This window comes from Tamandua tetradactyla, chromosome 23 (assembly GCF_023851605.1).
Source record: "Tamandua tetradactyla isolate mTamTet1 chromosome 23, mTamTet1.pri, whole genome shotgun sequence".
Classification (NCBI taxonomy): domain Eukaryota; kingdom Metazoa; phylum Chordata; class Mammalia; order Pilosa; family Myrmecophagidae; genus Tamandua; species Tamandua tetradactyla.
This window is the reverse complement of record NC_135349.1, coordinates 35,718,672-35,740,242: the sequence shown is the minus strand read 5'-3', so window position 1 is coordinate 35,740,242 and position 21,571 is coordinate 35,718,672. Positions and strand designations below refer to the sequence as shown.

Genomic DNA, 21,571 nt, shown 5'->3' with positions numbered 1-21,571 from the left:
AGGGAACTACCAGGTTATACACAAAGAGCACAGCATCTCAGAATTTAGAAATTCCAGTTAAAACTCAGGAATACATGTGACTGCTAGAAGATCTTCTAATCTAGGAAACTTTCAGCTATAAAAACTTCTAATCTAGGAAACTTTCAATGAGCCTTATTTGAACATTCTTTACTCCTTACTCGTTGATTGCTCAACCTCTGCCCACTTTCTATCCCCTGATAACCTATGTACTCAAATTCAATTCTCAAAGTTTGTTCATTATTGTTAGTTTATATAGGTGAGACCATAAATTATTTGTCCAATTTGTTTTCTGGCTTATTTCATTCAACATAATGTCTGCAAGGTTCATTCTCCTAATTGTATGCCACATGACTTCATTCCTTCCTATGGCAGCTCATTATTCCACTGTATGTATACACCATGTTTCTCCCTTGCTTTCATCAATGAATGTACCCTTAGGCCTCCTCCATCAATGGAGGACTACCATATGGAGTTATGCTACCATGAACTCCAGTGTGCAAATGCCTATTCATGTCTATGCCATACCTCCCTGAATGCATCCAATCTTGTCTTTGCTTTTTTTTTTTAACATGGGCAGGCACTGGGAATCAAACCCAGGCCTCCAACATGGCAGGTGAGAACTCTGCCACTGAGCCCCATTGCCCACCCTTGTCTTTGTTTTTTAAAGATAGTTTTCCTGGATATAGGATCTTTGGGTCTCAGATTTTTTTCTTTGAGGATTTGTACTAGGTTATCCCACTGCCTCTGTCCTCCATTGTTTCTGATAAGTCAGCTATTAACCTTATAGAGGTTATCTTATAGGTGACGTGTTTTTCCCTTGCTTCTTTCAAGATTTTCTCCTGCTCCTAGGCTTTCAGCATTTTCACTATGATATGCCCACATTTGGACATACAACTTTTTGTATTTATCCTACTTAGTATCCATTGATGGATTTGTAGGTTGATGGTTTTCGTTAAATTGGGGGAATTTTCAGCCCTTATTTCTTTGAATAATTTTCTGCTTCTTTTTCTCTCTCTGGATCTGGCTTCCTATTGTTCATATGTTAGTGTACTTAATAGTTTCCCACATTTCTCTGAGGCTCTGTTCATTTTTCAACATTCTTTTTTTCTTGTTCTTTGGATTGCATACACTCTTTAGCTATCTTCAAGTTTGCTATTTTTTTTCTTTGGCAAGTTCAAACATACTATTGAGCCCTTGTAATGAAATTTCATTTCAGTTATTGTACTTTTCAACTACGTAATTTCCATTTGGTTCCTTTTTATAGTTATCTCCTATTGACAGTCTCTATTTGAGAGACATTGTCATCATACCCTCTTCTGTTACTTGAAGCATTGTTTCCTTTAGTTATTTGAACATAACTACGATGGCTACTTTGAATTCTTATGTTAAATCTAATATCTGGTTGTTCTCACTTGCAGTTTCTGTTGCCTGCTTTATTCCTATGTATGTCACCCTTCCCTGTTTCTTTGCATGTATCATAAGCTTTTTGTTGAAATATGGACATTTTAGGGGACTTATTGTTTGCCTTTTTGTTTACTGACTATTTTAATAAATTCCATTTCTGTTGCAGTGTGAAGCCTCTGAGGTTGCTCCTCAGAGGTTGCAGCCCTGGAAAAGACATGTGTCTTTTCCTCACCACATCCAGTTGTTAAACTCTACTAATTTCTTGCTTGTTCTTCTATTATTTTCAATAATGCCCTAAGATACAAATTATTCCACAGCCTAATTCAATTAAATGCAAGCTCCATTGCAGAGCTAGTTTGAGGTCAGTGGTTAAGGTTTGTTCACATGCTGAGGCCTTCTTTTAGTTGTCTCTTTTACTGGGTCTCTTTGGTTAACTACTTAGACTACGGTTGAATTTATTACTCTAATGAAGCTATCAGTTTCCTCTTAATTGCTTAATTCCACCAAAAACTTCCATTGTTCTTTAGAGCATCTTTAGGCTTGCACTTCCTCACCCATTGTTACAAATAAAGTCCTTTCCTCTGGGAAGAGAGTAGGAGCTTTATGTTTTACAGGATGATTATTCCATTGGGAAAAAAAATCTCTAAGACATGGCTCTGGAGCTGGGAGGGTAGACATGCTTTAGAAGCTAGATCCTTAATCTTCTTGACTCACCTTTCCTGGTGTGGAGCCTCTGCCCTAAGAATGATGTAGGGTAGGAGCAAGCAGGTTCCCAGTGTAGCACACCATGCCCAAGGTCAGAGCTTCTACCCAGTAGTAGGGGGATAGGTGGAAAAGGGAGCCCCAGAACTCAGCCTCTGGAACAGATAGCTGGTGGGTGGGAAGAGTAATGCTGACATTCTGCCCCTTCTGTGAAGATTCGATAGCCCTAAACTGGAAGTAGGGGAAGAAGAAGACTTATGTTCTTGGCTGTGCCCACCTGGAGTGGAGTTCCATATCACCGGGCTGGGAGGCAGGGAGACAGAATGTGAGTCACAGTCCAAATGCCATGGGCCTTCACTGTTCTTACTGAGTTTTAGCAAATACCATTGAATAAATGTTTCTTCATTTTCTGTATTCCTGTAGGACTATTTCCAGAGACTCTAAATGGTTATTTTTAAAAATAACTTTCACTAGTTTTGCTGGCACATGGGTCTAAGGATCTCCTCCTATTGCCATTCTAGAAGGATCTCTGAGTATTGCCGTTCAGGAAATCTCAAAATTCTTCTACTTGAAGCCTTACTGACTCTCCTCTCTTCACTAAAAGGAAGAGTTAATATTTCTTTATTCTTTGGCATGTTGAACATATTGTGATTATAACAAATCATGATTGATTATAATAAGCTCTATGTGGCTTCAGTTTATCATGAGGTGCCCAATTCTGGCAAAACAGACTATGCAATCTCTATTTCTTAAACTGTGGAAAGCAAGGATCAATCTGTTCCAAAGAGATTGGACAAAAAGTCTTTAAAATACTCCAACTTTATGTTCTAACATATTGAGATCAGTTTCCTAGAGCCTCTTGTTCTACTCACTAAAGAGTATTCTTTTTATCTGTATATTTTTCTTGAAAATATAGGTCACAGAGTTCAACGAGTTACTTTGGGAAAGCTACTTTTTTGAAGGTTTACAAATTTCCCTAGCTCCCCATCCCTTTTAATCTTGTCAAAAGTTATTATTACAATTGCAGGGCTGTGTTTTTGAGAGCTCCCCTACCCTCTTGAGATAACTTACTATTTCTTAAGAATCCAGCTCATGAAAACCATTTCCTTGAATGCTTTAACTTCTGTCTTTCAAAGATTTAGAGTACACATCAGAATGTTGTAATTCACAGTCTATCTATTATATGGAATGTCCTTTCCCTCTCCTGTGCTCCCACCCTCATTCTTCTGATGAACTTTTCATTCTTCAAACCTCTATCAAGTTTGTATCTAAGAGTAAGGTGATATTAACGCAGTCTCGTGGAAATGACTTAAGCATTCTATTTTGATATTTTTGAGATTGTCTCTCAATTTAGCTTTCCTGAATCCACCCAGTTTAGTCAGATGTCTACAGACCATCCCCCTCTATGGTTCTTGTCTTTAAAATAAAGGATGTAGTGTCCAAGGAATTATCTGGAGAATCTGAAGATGAAGATGTAGAAAAGGAAAGGAAGAGAATCCTGGAGCGGCCGTATGAATTTCTGAATACTACTGTACTTGTTAAGGAACTCACAAAGGTAATATCATTCAATGGCCAACATTATACTGGCCTTGCCCCCACTTAAGAGCATGTTTTTGGTGTCAAGGGATTGCGGCAGTTCTTTAGGATACAGATAAATTTTCCAAGTAGAAAAAAGGAGCTCTTGTGAAATTGTTCCAGATAGTGGTCCATAAGGGTCTGGGGTGATTGTGTATGACCTATATGTAATTTTAACTATATTGTGTTTTCTGGATTTTTTCAGATATATTTTAAGCGTCCAGCCATCCTGGCTGTGAAAAATATTTCCTTTGCAATACAAAAGGAGGAGTGCTTTGGATTGCTTGGATTTAATGGAGCTGGAAAAACCTCTACCTTCCAAATGTTAACTGGAGAAAAGACTATTACCTCTGGGGATGTGTTCATTGATGGCTTTAGCATCATCAAAAATATCCACAAGGTTAGACTATTATTAAGATTGAAAAGCATGATGATTTGGGGGTTCAGGTAATTCTGTCAAAGGGGTTCCACCAATTTCCTCTCCTACCAGCAGTGGATGATGTTTTCTATCATTCGACATTCTTACAAATATTTGATATTGTCAGTCTTTTAGACTTTTTCATCTTAGAAATTATGTTGGCTTTTGGTGGTTTTCATTTTCTTTAACTGATGAGCAAACCTGAATTTATTGTCAAATGTGTATTGGAAATGTGGATATGCTATTTAGCAATGTGGCTGTTCAGGTGTTTTACCCATTTTCCTTTTGAGTTATCTGGCTTTTTGTAATTATTTTCAGAATAATTTTTCTTGTATAATTGTCTTTCTTTTGTTGAAAAGAAGTTTATAATTTCAATAGTCTATATTTTCTCTATGATCATTTTTTTTGTGTGTCCTATTTGAGAATTCCTTACCTACCCTAAATTTAAACTAAAACTTAAATTTTCTTTGCTATCATCTACAAATTTCATTGGCCTATCTTTCACATTTAAATCTATAATCCATCTGTAAACAACTGTGGTGTGAAATAAGGGTCAAGAATCATTCCACATTTTTTTAGCATATAGATAGCAAATTGGCTCAGCATCTTTTTTTGAAATATTCTGTCCTTGCCCCATAAATTGGGGTATCAATTTCATCAAATATCAAGTGTTAAAAAAATGTGGGTCAGTTGCTGGACTCATTTGTGTTCCACGGGTATATTTTTCCATCCTTGCATCAGTACACTTTCTTAATTAATGCAGCTTTATAATAAATCAAAATATGAAATACTAAAGACTTTATTGTAAAAAAAACAAACTTTATTGTAAATATCGTCTTGGTTATTCTTGACCCTTTAAAATTATAAACAAAGTTAAGAATCAATTTGTCTTTATAAAAAAAACCTGTGATTTTGAATGGGATTCCAGAAAAATTGACCACAGTATATCTATAATGCATTTGGGTCTTGTTAAATGTCTGCAAATAATACTTTAATAATTTTGCAAGGATTTTGCAGTAGCTAGAGGATTCAGCTAGCTCACCATGTGTAAGAACATGAAAACTAGTATGTGCAACTTATTGCTGCTTACTTTACACTTTAATATTGCTGTAAATTAAATCCTAAAATTTTATTTTTAATTACTTATTGGTCGTTTATAAAAATACAGATGAGCTTTAAATATTGAATTTGTAGTCAACAAAATTCCTAAATTCTCTTAATTCTAATAATTAATCTATAAATTAAATTGCTGCAAATAGTAAGGGTTTGCTTCCTGCTCAAATACTTATACTTTCCTCCCTACCCCACCCCAGGTTTCTTGCATTGGCTAGAATCTCTACTCAGCATGAATAGAAATGGCAGTTTTAGACATCTTTCCCCTCTTCCATCTGAGGGGAAAACTTTTTATTCAGATTTTATTTTTCTGGAAATACCTTTATTTCACTCTTATTCTTGGAAGATATTTGCACTTTTCATAGACCTTTAAGGTTCACATTTATTCTCTTTTAGCATATTGGAGGTGTTATTTAACTATCGTCAAGCTTTCATCACTGCTTTTGAAAAGTCAGATGTCAGTCTGACACTCCTATATAGATAATCTCTCTTTTTCCTACGGCTGCTTTATAAAGTTTCTCTTTGCTCTTCATAGGCTTCAACAGGAAGAACTTAAGTATGGAACCATTTTAAAATGTACCCTACATAGGATTTGTGCATATTCCTAAATTTATCAACTGATATCCTTAGTGGTTCTGGATAATTTTCAGCTATTATATCTTCAAATATTTCTTGTGCTCCTTTATTTCTCTCTGTCTCCAACTCCAATTTCACATATTACTTATTCCTTATCTCTCTTTCTTTTTGGGGGGTGGTGCATAGTCTGGGAATCAAACCTGGGTCTCCCTCATGGAAGAAGTGAGCATTCTACCACTGAACTACCTGTGCACCCCATTCCTTATCTCTCAGTATCACTTTCATAGGGCTTTATACTGCATTCTACATTTCTTATGACCCATCCCCCAGCTAAGTACTATCTACTTCCTTGTGACTCAAGGAATTTTTAACACAGCATTATTTTTTATTTTTAGATGACATATATGATCATTTCCAAAACTTCTAAGTGATGGTTTGTACTTTCTTCATAAGATATTTTAAACCTGCAAAATATGTTCAAATATATTAAGCATAATTATTTTCTCATCTTGTACTGCAAATATTAATGTATGAAGTCATTACAAATTTGTTCCTGTGAGTATTGATTTTGCCGGCATTCCTTCTTTATATGACTATATTTGAATGTAGGTAATATTCCTTCAACAATTATTTATAAAAATCATTTGATATCTAGGAAAAGCAGCGCATTTGAATTTACTTCTGCCAAAACTCTAGGGCCATGAAGAGGCTGGGATTGATGTAATAAACAAAATTTAATTTAACTTAAATTTAATTCTCAGCTTTTTCTCTGACTATGGGATTTATGTGCACCTGAATGCACATCTACAAAAGGATTTGGCTAACTGCCACAACAACATTCTTTGCAGTCTCCTGAGAGTGGGGTGGGGGAAAGGCTTTGTTTCTGGATCAGCCTCACTGTGAAACAAGGCCTCCACATGGCTGTGCAGATTTTTCAGTACAAAATCATTTGGAGTGGTCATGCCCTTTACCATTCCTGATTAATGAGAACATTTCATAAAGATGCCCCAAATTGAATGTGCTCTGGGATTTCATTTATAACTTATTCATTCCCCAAGATCATCAACACTGAATTGGAGAGTCCATTATTCCCATTCATTCCAGTAGTCTCTAGTGACCAATATTTGTAGCCTTAGAAGAGAAAATATTCTTCATAGGACTCTTAGAGGCCTGGCCCAGAGGACTTCATGTCTGCTATCTCATCCATACTACTTAATGGGATACATTACTTAGGTCCTTACTTAAGGCCTTTCTCACAATCAGGTGAGGTCAAGGATTGGCTATTGTCCTCAAACGGATGCCCTGCTGGAGTACATGACTGCTCGGGAAATAATGATCATGTATGCCAGAATATGGGGAGTCTCTGAGCCCCAGATTCACCTGTATGTGAACAACTGGCTGAACTCGCTACATCTGGAGCCCCATGCAGACAAGTTAATCTACACCTACAGGTGAGGCATTACACTGCTGCTGATGCTGAGGGGTCTCCCTATGTTCTGAAGTTTGAAATGAATTCCCACAGCTCCACCTAAGCCCCCTGTGTCACACAATTACCTGATAGTGAAATTATCTAATGCCCTGGCTGTTTTCAGTTGCCAGTAATAAAGTCTATCGGTGGCGTTCCAAGTCTTCCCCTTGTAAAGGTGAAACTCCAAATCCTAGTTCTTTTGAACTATTACCTTTGAGCCTCAGAATGGAGCATGCTTGTTCAGGTCTCCCAAGTAAGGATGAATGTGAGGCCCTTTGAATTATGGTGGTGTTTATGCACCTGAAAACCCATGGTACTCTAAGTAAAGTAAATAAATGTCTCTGGTAATGCTGCTAAAATCATTTACATAAACAAAAGTCACTCCTCTACCTTTCAAATGAAAATTAATTAATATGTACACCTCCACCTGGGTCTGCTGCCGTGTTAAAGCCACATCTAAGAAGCATTGCTGACATTCATGTTGTTTGCTCGGATTGTCATTTTGGATGTCTGTGTTAGCACTTCACTATGAATAATTGATTTGTACAGTCTTCTCTTCTCTCACTCTCTCTCTCTCCTATCTTGACCATGAAGTGGAGGAAACAAACGTAGGCTGAGTACTGCTATTGCCCTGATGGGAAAGCCCTCAGTCATCATCCTGGATGAGCCATCAACTGGCATGGACCCAGTAGCCCGGCGTCTGCTCTGGAACGTAGTGACACGGACACGTGAAGCTGGCAAAGCCATCATTCTAACCTCTCACAGGTATGGCTCACTGAGAGGCTTGCTTTAGGTTTGGCAGGCTATAAGAGGGAATTACTTGGGGCTGAGAATATTGAAGAGAGATCCTCCCTGAGTATGTGAGCTCCTCATTAATCTAATGAATGGGACAGACAAGAATCCTCACTAAGCTGCAAAATCAAGAACGAGTAGAAGTTAGGAAGTTCAGGACATGCTCCTTTTGAGGACTTGGTCCTTTGTTACTTTGCATTGAAAAATATACATTTTGCGGGCAGGCCACAGTGGCTCAGCAGGGAGAGTTCTCACCTGCCATGATGGAGACTTGGGTTCGATTTCCGGTGCCTGCCCATGCAAAAAAAAAAAAAAAACATTTTGCAATGATGACTTGATATTTGGCAAATGCAACTTTCCATTGCAAAGAGATTCACAAAATTTGGCTTCTGTTTGAATTAGAAAATGTCCTCCAAAGCAGATTTTAGGATTACATTATTCTGGCATCTTGTTTTTCTAGTATGGAGGAATGTGAAGCCCTTTGTACCAGGCTGGCCATCATGGTGAAAGGCAAGTTCATGTGCTTGGGCAGCCCACAGCACCTTAAGAACAAGTTTGGCCATTATTACATCATGAAGGCAAAGGTTAAGACTGATGATGATGAAGATCATTTAGAAGATTTTAAAAATTTCATTGCAACAACCTTCCCAGGTAAATTAGGTTGGGCTAACTTTGTTGGATATATGCCAAATCACATTGTATCCATATGTTGTATGTCTCCAAAACTGTCTCTTGCGAGTTATTGATGCTTATTTACCTTCCTTATTGAATCCCTTCAGGAAATTTTGTCCTTGTGAACTTCTCATATCTGTTTATGCTCAAAGATTTCACAAAAACAGTGGTTGTCACCAAGCTCTTCTGGTCAGGCAGTTCTGTATTTGTGGTCTACATATGACTTTATAACTAAGTCGTATTTTTTAGCATAATTCTCAACTATTTCCATATATTATCCATGCAACATTTCATGTTTCTTTTCCTCACACTAAGCATGTAACTCTAGTCTTTTGCTGACTCAACCAGGATGTGGTTTTGAAATGCAAGCAAGAACTACTAAGCTTCATTCTCTCCTTCAAGGCTATATATGCTAAATTCAATAAGTACCTCTCTGCCAATGTGGTATAGTACACAACCAGTGATTGTTTCTTTTTGTTCCTCACCTCTCTTTTCTAAACATAAATCAGGGACATGACAATGCTTTGAATAATTTTGGGTTTTCATTTTAGTTTCCATTTTTTTTTTAGGCTGAGCAAAATATGACAGAAGTTCCCATTGTGTGTCAGGCTGATAAATTGGAACCTTATCTTCTAGGCAATAGAAAATAGCATGATTTATTACATAGGACTGGAGAACAGAATATAGATAAGAAATGAATAGTGGAGCAGATGTGGAGGAGCAGATATGAGGGAAAGAATATTACCTCATTTTTGGTCAGATTATGACATGCCTATGACAACTGCAAATGAATAGACCTGTTAAGAAGTTCAATATTTATGTATGAATTCACTTGGCAAATGTTTTTAGTTCTTATTATATCAGTAAAGATCCATTTGCTGTGAGCTATCCTAACAAATTTAGCTACCCAAAGAATGGACTCTACTTGAAGAATGGTTACCCAGTCCTTTCTCATATTGTTCCTTAGTAAATATCTATGCAAATATGGCAGATTGAGAAAGTCCTGACATGAGACCTATACATGAACATTAATTTTAAAAAAGAAGAAAGAATAATTGTAAGCAAAGGTGAGCTGTAATACACACTTAAAAAGAAGGCTTACCAGGCGGTGTGATGGTGGCTCAGTGGCAGAATTCTTGCCTGCCATACCAGAGACCCAGTTTGATTCCCGGTGCCTGCCCACACAAAAAGAAAATGGCTTACCACCGTAAACAGGGAATATTTAAATTGCATGATTCTCCATAATCTCAAGGAAATAAATGTGATCATGTATTCTCTCTAAAATATGCACAAATAAGATTATTCTACTTCTGTATTTGGAAGGTTATATACTCTGAAAAGCACTTATGGTAAAATAAAATGGGAATGTTATAAGATAAAAATAAAATTATTTTAATGCAATCATTGTCTCAGAAACAAAATTGAGGACATTATTTAAAATTTAAAAGAAATGAAAAGAAAAGGAACATTCAGTTGCAATACTGGAAAACTCAAGCTAAGACTCCCACATAAAGGCAGGACCCTCAAGGTGGAGAAAAGTGGGTGGTTGGTATCATCTTCTCTCCAAGAAGAATCAATACAGATCCTCTCATAAGGAAAACATCCCTTATTTAGGCCTGGAGTTGAGGGAGAACCATAGGAGGTAAATATAAATACCTGAAGAGGCTCTTTACTGACATATCATATTATTTACTATATCATAGAGAACTCTTAGGACTGATCCCTACAGTTGTAATGCTAAGAAAGTTATTCTGTCTACCCCACCCCCTGCACAGGAAACTTCTTCCAAAAGTATAAGAAAATTCAACTTACTTAAATATGACAGCTGTAGAGATTGTGGTTGAACTTAACAGAAAAATATTTTAAGCATTTGAGGACTGGAGAAAAACCTAACAGACATGAAAGAATAACAGATATATAAAGCCACAAGATAGATGAAAATTACTACCTAACACATCAATATGAACTTTAAAAATAAAGAAGGATATAGATATGAAAGAAAATCCTAAATCACAATTGGAATGGCTGAAAAATAAGATGAGTAGAAAATAGGGGTATGTGAAAACACAGCTGATAGAGCATTGGAGATTAATTTTAGAAGAAGAAAGCATTTCAGAAATACTTAAGGAGAAAGAGCAAATAAAAAACATAGAAATCACAAGAAAGGAGCTAGATATCAGAAATTGAGTAAATAGAAAAAAAATCAAACAGAAAAACAGATAAGAATTCGAGAGAAAGTGAGAGAGAAGTAAGGCAATGACAATCCAACGCAATTATGAAAGTAATCTACAAACAAGAAAATCAAAGGAATAGAATAGAACAAATTCTGAAAACTATCTTTTAAGAAATCTTCTGAGAGTTAGGTCCCATAAAATGCTGGCATAAGAAAAATTAAGGATCATTCCCTCCATTGAAACAATATCAAACTGAAGAAATAACTATCTTAATCAACCATCTTAGTATGCTGGAACATGATTGGACACTTAAACAGCAACTAAGGGAGTGCTTGATGAAGAGAGAGGCTGATGAAATTTGTTAAGAGAGTGGTGTGTAGAAACTAGTAACAGTCCTCCATTCCTCACCTCCACCACAGCTGTGGGGTGTGGGGATGGCGAGTCACTTTACCATTGAGACTGCTAAAGGAATATTTAAAGAGACTTAGATCCTTTTTGAGGGGAGGGGATCCAGATATCTAAGGAAATGACAAGGTCCACGACAGATGAGATAGCCCATGCAGCCAGAGACCTCTGTAGATGAATATCCCTGGGGAAGCTTTATGAAACAAGAAGCCTGGAGAGAAAGCAAATGTTACCATTTTTACCAGTTGGGAGAGAAACCCTGAACTTCATTGGCCTTTCTTGAGCAAAAGTAATCTCCTGCTGGTGACTTAATTTAGACGTTTTTATAGACTTGCTTTGATTGGAACATGATCATGGCCTTAAAACTGTAAACTTGCAACTTAATAAATTTCCCTTTTTAAAATTCACTCCATTTCTGGTATAGTGCATTCTGGCAGCTAGCAAACTAGAACAGTCACTAAACAAACATTTGACTGCAGCACTCAATGAACAAAAATCAGCAATCCCTGAGCGGGGGAGAATCTAATTCTTGGAGTTAGCATATTATATTAGAAATTATCCAGTCTGAGGAGCAGAAAGAAAAAATGAATAAAGAAAAATAAATAAAGCCTGAGGACCATATGAGACATTATAAAGCATACCAACCTAAACATCATGAGTGTCACAGAAGGAGGTGAGAGAGAAAATAATGGGACAGAAAAATATTTGAAGAAATAATAGCCAAAACTTCCCAAATTAGATTAAAAAAAACATGAATCTACACATCTAAGAATTTCAATTCCAAGTAGAAAAAATGTAGAGATCATGCCAAGGCACAACATAGTGAAACTGGCAAAAGACAAAGAATCTTTAAAACAGCACAAGACAAGTGGCTCATCACATACAAGACTCTTCAATAAAATTAACAGCTTACATCTAATCAGAAACCAAGGAGGCCAGTTGGCACCGAGAAGGCATATTTAAAGTGTTAAACAAACAAACAAACAAAAACACCAAAAATTGTGTATCCAGCAATTCCCCTTCAAGAATGAGGGAGACATGAAGACATTAAAAAAAAAAAAGCTGAGGAAATTTGTTGCTAGTAGCTCTCTCTGCAAAAAAATTCTAGAAGGAGGCCTTCATACCTGAAAGAAAGGACAGACAGTAACTCAATGCCAGAATAAAAGGGCTATTGATAAAGGTAACAGTAGGTAAATGTGAAAGCTAGTACTATTACACTTTAGGTTTGTTACCCTATTTTCCCCCGTTTAAAAAAATAAATCTATATTAAAGAACACAAAGTCTGTGAAGATATAATCTCCAACAAAAGTAACATAAACAGGGAAGGATGGAAATGTATGGAGCCAGAGGGTTAATACACTCTTGAAACTAAGTTGGCTTTATCCAAACAAGTTTGCTATAAATTTAAGATGTTAATTTAACTCCCCAAGTTAGCTACTAAGAAAATAACTTTTAAAATAGATAGAGAAAGTGGAAATCGAAATGATACATTAAGAAAAATCAATAAATACAAAAAATCAAACTTATGGCATGCAGCAAAAGCTGTGCTAAGAGTAAAATTTATAGCTGTAAAGGACTACATTAATAAAGAAGAAATATCTCAAAACAATAAACTATATTTACACCTTGAAAAACTAGAAAAAGAGGAGCAAGCTAGTCCAAAAGCTGGCAGAAGGAAAGATATAATAAAGATTGAAGCAGAGTCAAAGGACTTTGTCAGAGTAGTAAAAAGGCAGTCTACTCAATGGGAAACAATATTTGGAAACCACATTTCCAATAAAGGTTTAATATCTACAATATATAAAGAGATCCTATAACTTAGCAACAAAGACAAACAACCGATTTTAAAAGGGCAAATAAAATGGATAGACCTTTCCAAAGAAAAAATACAAATGGCTGAAAAGCCCATAAAAAGATGCTCAACTTCACTAGTTATTAGGGAAATACAAATCAAAACCACAACAAGATGCCATCTCACACCTGCTAGAATGGCCATTATTTAAAAAAACAAAAAAAACAGAAAACAAGTGCTGGAGAGGATGTGGAGAAAGAGGACCATTTATTCATTGATGATGGAAATGTAGAATGGTACAGTTGCTCTGGAAGGCAGTGTGGCAGTTTCTCAGGAAGCTAAGTATAGAATTGTCATATGATCCAGCAATTCCATTACAAGGTATATACTCAGAAGAACTGAAAGCAGGGATGCAAAAAGACATTTTCAGACTGTTGATTATAGTTGCATTATTCACAATTGCCAACAGATGGAAACAGCCCAAATGTCCATCAGATGACAAGTAGATAAACAAACTGTGGCAAATACACACTATGTATGCAGAAAGGAATTGTCATGAGGCATGCAACAAGGTGAATGAACCTTGAGGACATTATGTTGAATAAAAAAAGCCAAAAATAAAAGGACCAATATTGTATGTCTCAATAATATGAACTAACTATTATGAGCAAACTCTGAGTGTTTAAATCAAAAGCATAGGTTATAAGAAGATAGAAATAGGGCAGAGACTGGGCAATCAATTCTTAAGAAGTACAGAATATTCAATAAGGTTAATTGTAAAGGTTCAGAAATGGATAACACAATACTGGGTGATGGTGTAGCACGATACCATAAGCATAATTAACAAAGCTGAGTGTGACTATGGTTGAAAGAGAAAGGCTAGAGTCGTGTATGTCACCAGAAGATAAAAACTGGGACTGTATAACAGCAAAATCCAGAGTGGGCAATGATTGTGCTTAATTGTATAAATATAGGAAAGTTCTGACATGAATAAGAACAAACGTATTCCACTATTGCAACATGTTAATAATAGGGTGTTACATGGAAAAAATACAATTAATATAAACTAAAGTCTATAGTTAACAGTAACATTGTAATTTCTTTTATTAATTGTGACAAAGGTACTATACCAAAGCAAAATGTCAATAATGGGATACAAGTGGTATGGGATTTTTTTCTTTGGAAGAAATGAGAATGTTTTCATATTGATTGTGGTGGTGAATGCCTAATTTTGTGATTATTCCAAGAGCCATCAATTGTACACTTAGGATGGATTGCATGGTGTGTGAATAAAACTCTTAAAGAAAAAGAATAGCTGGTAGTACCTAAACAGAAAAAGGACGAGCATTCCAGGTATCATGATCAGGCTCCAAGCTTGTTTTCCTGTCATCAGTGTCTCGACTCTGTTGAAGGAGGCTATTGTGCGCAGGATGCAGGTCTGAAACCTTTTATCAGCATTAGGCAACTATTATGAATAAGGATGCAAAAAGAAATGTAACAATTCTGGGTGTCTATCACTCCCAAGAATCAAGACCTAACCTGGGTAAAAGAAACCTCAGTGACTTAGCTTAGGGCCAGAGCAAAGGGAAGTTCTAGTTAAACAAAACAACTACTAGCTTTGAATTTCCCTCCTGTGTAAAAAGAGTAATTGTCCAGATAAAGAGATATCTTTCAGGACAGAAATGGTAAAAGAAATAACCATCAAACATCAGGAAAAAACACATGCACAAAAACAACACCACCACCAGAGAGAGTGATTCAAATGTCCTCGCCGGTTTCCTTGACCAGAAACAAGTTAATCCCTAGGCTAAAGACCTTTCCTGTTTTCACATAGCTTTTTCAAATGCTGAGTGCATCAAAAACATACCACTTCAGAAGTTCTGCAAGTTTTATGATTTTTTTTTTTTTTTTTTTTTTTTTTTTTTAAAGGAAAGACAGAGAGAAGGAAGGAAGGATAGAAGGAAGGAAGGGAGGAAGAAAGGGAAACATCTTTTAAACATTTTCTTGTTTTATTGTATTTTGTTTCTCCGTTTTTTTTTTGTTACATGGGCTGGGGCCGGGAATCGAACCGAGGTCCTCCGGCATAGCAGGCAAGCACTTTGCCCGCTGAGCCACCGCGGCCCGCCCAGTTTTATGATTTTTCATTTCTCTTGTGTGTTCTAAGGCAGAGAACTGTTTTGTCTTTTTCCTGAAACAAAAGAAAGCAGAAACCTTAGCCAGAATCACTTACATCAGATACATGAATTTACATATCAGGCAATATTCTTTAAAATAATAATAAATTTCATTTGGAAAATTAAAAAAAAAGATTTAAGCAGAGATAAATGCAACAAAGAATAGAAAAACAATGGAGGAAATTAACAAAATAAAAATCTGGTTCTTTGAAAAGATCAACAAAATCTTTCAGCTAGACTGGCTAAGAAATAAAGAAGATTCAAATTACTGAAATCAGAAATGAAATGAGAAATTATTACTAACCTTACAGAAATGAAAAAGGATTATAAGAGAATACTTCAACAATTGTATGCCAATAAGTTGGACAACTGAGATGAAATGAAAAAAATCCTGGAAACATACAAATTATGAAAGTTGACTCAGAAGAAATAGAAAATCTGAACAGAATTATATCAAGTAAGGTGATTGAATCAGTAATCAAATCTTCCCCAAAAAAGAAAAGACCAGGACTATATGGTTTCACAGGTGAATTCTATGAAGCAAAGAATTAACAAAAATCCTCTCAAACTCATCCAAAAACTCAAGAGGAGGAAACATTTTCTAATGCATTCTGTTTGTCCAGAATTACCTGATACAAAACCCAAAGACAGAACAAGGAAAGAAAACTACAGGCCAATCACCATTATGAATATGGATGCAAAAATCCCCACCAAATACTAGTAAATCAAATCCAGCATCATATTAATGGATTATCCACCGCAACCAAGTAGAATTTATCCCAGGGATGCAAGGATGGGTCAACATACGAAAGTCAATTAGTGCAACACAACACATTAATGGAATGAAGGGATCACCTTGATTGATGCAGGAATCCAGCACTATTTCATGATAAAAACACTTAATATACTAGGTATAGAAAGAAACTTCCTGAACATGATGAAGGCCATATGTGAGAAGCACACAGCTAACATTATACTTAAAGCTGAGAAACTGAAAGCCTTTCCAAGACAAGATTGCTTGTTTTTGCTACTTCTACTCAACATAGAACTAGAAGTTCTATCCAGAGTAAATAGGCAAAAAAGAGACATAAATGTCATCGAAATCAGAAAGGAAGAGGTAAATCCATCTCTTCACAGATGACATTATCTTATATTTTAAAAACTCTACAATATCCACAAAAAATTCTTAGCACTAATAAAGAAATTCAGAAAGTTGTAGGATACCAAATCAAAACCCCCAAATCAGTTATATTTCTTTATAATAGCAATGAGCAATCCAAAAGAAAAATTAAGAAAATTCTATTTACAATAAAATCAAAAGGAATAAACTATATAATCAGTAATTCTTAATATCATCACGTAGTTGCATATTCATCATTTCTTAGAACATTTGCATCGATTTAGAAAAAGAAATAAAAAGACAACAGAAATAAAAACAAAACTATAACAGAGAAAAAAAAAGATTATACATACCATACCCCTTACCCCCACTTTCATTTACCACTAGCATTATATATGTAGAAAGGAATGATATCTTAATGTTTTGTTTGTTGTTAATTTTTTTAATTAATAAAAAATTTTTTTAAAAAGGAATAAACTACTTAGAAATAAATTTAATTAAAGAGCTGCAAAACTTGTACACTTAAAAACTATAAAATAATACTCAAAAGAATTAAAGAAGAGCTAATTAAGTGGAAGACACCCCATTTTCTTTGATGAGAAGACTTAATATTGTTAAGATGGCAATAACTGCTCAAATCAAGCTACAGATTCAATGAAATCCCTATCAATATACCAATAATACTGTATACAGAAACAGAAAGCCACAGCCTAGGATTCATACGCAATTTTAAGGGACCAAAAATTACCAAAACTATCTTTTTTTAAAGGAACAACATTGGAGGACACATACATTCTGATTTCAAAATTTACTGCAAATCTGAAGTAATCAAAAGACTGTGGCCCTGGTATAAGGACAACATACAGACCAATGAAATAGAATTGAAAGTCCAGAAATAAGGGTGCCAAGTCCATTCAATGGGCAAACAACAGTTTATTCAACAAGTGGAAATCCATATATAAAAGAATGAAGTTGGATCCTTACTCTACACCACACGCAAAAATTTAACTCAGGATAGATTTAAAACCTCTAATTAAGAGTCATAGCTATAAAACTCTTAGAAGAAAACATAAGGGCAAATCTCCATCTACATAAACTTGGATTTGGCAATGGTTTCTAAAATATAACACCAAAAGCCAGGCAACAAAAGAAAAGATAGATCAACTGGACTTCATAAAATATAATACCTTTGTGCATCAAAGAATACTATCAAGTTCCATTTCCCAGCCCATGTAACCCCCCTTTACCCCTCCCAAAAAAGAACACTATCAACAGAATGTAAAAAACAGTCTATATTTGCCAAACATGTATCTGATAGTGGTCTAATATCTAAACTATATGGGAAATTCTTACAACCCAACAATAACAAAAAACCAAGTAACTAATTTTAAAAATTCCACAGGACTTGAATAGACATTTCTCAAAAAAAAAAAAAGATATACATATGGCCAACAGATGTATGAAAAGATGCTGAGCATCATTATTCACTGGGGAATTCAAATAAAAACCAAAATGATACACCACTCCACACTCACCAGAATAGTTTTTATTTGAAAATGGAAAATAAGTGCAGTGAGAATGTGGAGAAATTGGAAACCTCATACATTGCTGATGAAGATATGTAATGGTACAGTCACTTTGGAAAACAGTTTGGAAGTTCCTCAATATGTTAAACATATAATCACCATATGAGCCAGCAATTCCACCTCTAGGAATATCCCCAAAAGGAACGAAACCAGGTAACAAACAAATACTTGCACACAAATGTTCATAGATGTGTCATAAACAATATTCAAAAGATGAAAATCCATGAGTTCATCAATAGATACATTTTTAAACAAATTGTGGTATATACATACAATGGAATATTATTTAGCCATAAAAAGAATGAAGTACTGATACATATGACAGTGTAGAAGAACGTTGAAAACAAAGTGAAAGAAGTCAGATAGGAAAAGCACATATTGTATGATTTCATTTATATGAATTATCTAAACTAGAGAAAGCCATAGAGACAGAAAACAAACTGATGGTTGTCAGGGGTTGGTGATGGGGGAAATGAGAATTGACTAATTAATGGGTTGGGGTTTTCTTCTGGAGTGATAAAAAACTTCTAGAAATAGGTAGTGGTGATGTTTGCACAATATTGTGAATGCACATACTGCTATCGAACTGTACAGTTAAAACGGCTAAAATGGTAAATTTTATGTTATGCATACTTTACCAAACTAATTTTTAAAACTTCCTAGAAAAACAAGAGGGCAATTGAAAGAGCACCCAGTACACCTGAAAAATCTCCCTAGATCATCAACACCAAGGAATATTCTAATATTCCTTGATATTTTAATAATATTTTAATGATAGTTTAATAATAAAGGAGGAGTGCCCTTTGGATATCCAGATAAAAAGACAAGTCTTCATAAGAGAAAGAAAATTAGATTGACCTCAGACTTTATGACAAGAACATTTTATGCTAGGAGTAAATGTAATATATTTAACATACTCAAATAAAATAAAATTCAACCCAAGAATTTTACAACCAGCCGAAATGACCTTCAAAACTGAAAGCTATAAATAGTTCTGAACAAAAAGAACTCAGGAAATACTGTTCTTGCCTCATTTTGAAAAATATACAACAAAAAACAATTCAGATCAACCAAGAAATGATTGGCTAAATTTCTGCATAAAAAGTATTGGTGAGCACTGAATATATTTAGCTCAAAAACTAGGTCTAAGGGTGCATGGGTGGTTCAGTGGTAGAATGCTCGCCTTCCATGTGGGAGACCCGGGTTCAATTCCCGGACAATGCACATAAATACAAAAACAAAAACTACACCTAAATGAAGGGGATTCAGGTGATACAGAATATCATATAATTGATATGATTTTAAATCAAAAGTGGAGTGAAACATGGTAAAAGTGGAGTGAAACATGGCAGAGAATATATACAAATTAGACCATGATCATTGTATGCAATTTGTATATTACTAGACAATAAAAAAACTACTGCATATTAGATATTGGGCCAGGGAGCTAAGATGTTACTAGCATATTCAATATTGTTTTTAATGAGGAATCATAAAAGTCAGTCTCCTAAAAAGAAGGGACCATGGGTATTAGTATAAAGATATTGTTATGAAATTAACCGTGAGAACAAAAATATCGAACTTCCATTATCACAAATAAGACATTAAGCGAAAATAGAGAGCACCAGCACATCGTGGAAATATATATATATATATGCATATGTATATTATATATTTATATTTGTTTACATGCATGCAAACATTTGTGTATTATAAGCATATGCTTTATATAAAATTATAATAAAACTACAAAATATGTAGTCATAATGTAAATAGGCTTAACTCTTCACCATTAAATGGAAAAAAAATTATGACTTGCTAACAAGCAAAATCCAACTCTCTGCTGTTATAAGAAAAAAAAGAAAGACTGAATCACAGAGATTAAAATTAAATGAATGAGGCAACAGTGACTCAGTGGCAGAGTTCTCACCTGTCATGCCGGAGACCCAGGTTCAATTCCCAACGCCTGTACATGTGAAAAAAAAAATAACATTAAATAATGGGCTTCACATTCTCACGACAGCCCTGCTCTCTGCTCTCCTCCCCACTTAACATACTCTATATGCATGCATGACACACAATCAGGAAGAAAATCTTCGCAGTTTATATTCATATTCTCCCATGTTCTTGTCATAACAGTAGAAATTTTAGAAGGCTCAAGAGCTTTAGGTTGGGCAAGTGTACTGACAGTTTTCCTGTGCCTAGAAGTGAGTAGCCTGCCCTCAACAATTGCTATGAGTTCTAGATAAGACTATTTCAGCAGGAATAAATCAGTTGAATTATCCATGTCAGGTATCCCAAAGATAGTGGGCCTTTGGATTATGTTCCCTTTTGTATTAGCCACATCTATTCACCCCTCTGTTGTATATAATTAAGTTGACGTAGCAATAATTCAATAATTAAAACTGAAACCTGTAAGATTAATTACCTATCCTATGTTTCTCTTATTAGGTAGTATCATGAACCAGGTGCATCAAAAGATTGTTACCTACTACATTCCCAGCAAGGACAATAGCTGGGGAAAGGTGATTGTAGAAGCTATGCCCTTCTGATATTACATGCTAATAGAGCACGACTGTTGGGAAATATTTGGGATCCAAACATGTGGAATGAGAACCTGGGATTGTAAGAGGAGCAGAGTGTTTAGGCTATTTTTCAAAGTCCACTGGTGTTCAATTGCTTGAGATTTCTGTCCCTAAATCCTAATAATATTCCATGTCCACCAAAAGAATGGGGACAGAGAACTGCCTTCTCTCTGTTTCTCAATTATTGATTCCTTCTACTTTCTTACCTCCCCCTTCAGTTCTTTCTGTCCTCTAACATAAACTTGACAGTTTTAGGAAGTTGGGGTTGAGGCTTACCTGGGTTTGGGATTGGGATGGAAGATTAAAATGGTAACTGCAATTTTGTTGTTGTTCTTAAAGGTGTTCAGTATTTTGGAGAAAGCTAAAGAGCAATTCCATTTAGAAGACTATTCCATCAGTCAGATAACGCTGGAACAGGTCTTCCTGATGTTTTCTAACCCAGATAAAACAGAAGATGCGAGTGAAAAAATGGTGCCATGAGATTTAGTTCCAACCTGGATGCACAGAGGGATATCCTACTGTGTGTTGTGTGTATATCTCGGTGTAAATAGATTTATGTAATAAAGATTCCCCCAAAGGAGAATGTTTGTCCCCTTCGTTTTAGATTTAGGTAAATAGCCTATGTATCTAGCATGTGCATTTCTAAGATTTGATGAAATTCCTGTTTTCTCTCCCAGAAATAAGGAAGAGTAACATTTATCAGGGTGGGGGACAAGAACTTATTTCTGAGTATTCTGGATGTTTGAACAGAAACATTAATAGATGATGGTGCTGACAGGCGGGACAAACCAAAAATCAAGAACATTATGTTTTAGCAGCTGAATTATGGATAAGCAGAGCCTAAGACCTGGAGCAAATCATCTTTCCTGTGAATGCATACATACACACACCCACACACAAGCCAGTTTCACACATAAAAAGAGTCTAAACCCTAAAGTTTAAGAGATGGGTTTCATTAATATTTCCAAAAACCAAATGAAGACTCTTAATCTTC

The 21,571-nt window shown here is 35.5% G+C and overlaps 2 protein-coding genes across 3 annotated transcripts in view; one reads left to right on the top strand and one right to left on the bottom strand.

The window, feature by feature from the left end:
• Positions 1-20,029, bottom strand: part of LOC143667403 (uncharacterized) — a 93,636-nt gene extending 73,607 nt beyond the window's left edge. The window contains exons 1-5 of one of the 2 annotated variants that reach the window (XM_077141592.1): positions 19,923-20,029; positions 15,255-15,300; positions 14,980-15,012; positions 14,438-14,577; positions 9,844-9,916 (exon numbers count right to left, since the gene is read on the bottom strand). In XM_077141592.1, coding sequence (XP_076997707.1) covers positions 9,844-9,916; positions 14,438-14,577; positions 14,980-15,012; positions 15,255-15,300; positions 19,923-19,966 — 336 coding nt within the window. In that variant the 5' untranslated portion in view covers positions 19,967-20,029. Of the gene's footprint in view, positions 1-9,843; positions 9,917-12,381; positions 12,445-14,437; positions 14,578-14,979; positions 15,013-15,254; positions 15,301-19,922 lie in introns of those variants that run through there. The other variant, XM_077141593.1, reaches the window with a different exon arrangement.
• Positions 1-21,188, top strand: part of LOC143667402 (phospholipid-transporting ATPase ABCA3-like) — a 182,793-nt gene extending 161,605 nt beyond the window's left edge. The window contains exons 25-31 of the mRNA XM_077141590.1: positions 3,557-3,682; positions 3,908-4,102; positions 7,073-7,260; positions 7,872-8,042; positions 8,530-8,720; positions 20,444-20,517; positions 20,917-21,188. Coding sequence (XP_076997705.1) covers positions 3,557-3,682; positions 3,908-4,102; positions 7,073-7,260; positions 7,872-8,042; positions 8,530-8,720; positions 20,444-20,517; positions 20,917-21,057 — 1,086 coding nt within the window. The 3' untranslated portion in view covers positions 21,058-21,188. The remainder of the gene's footprint in view (positions 1-3,556; positions 3,683-3,907; positions 4,103-7,072; positions 7,261-7,871; positions 8,043-8,529; positions 8,721-20,443; positions 20,518-20,916) is intronic.
• The last annotated feature ends 383 nt before the right edge of the window (positions 21,189-21,571 follow it).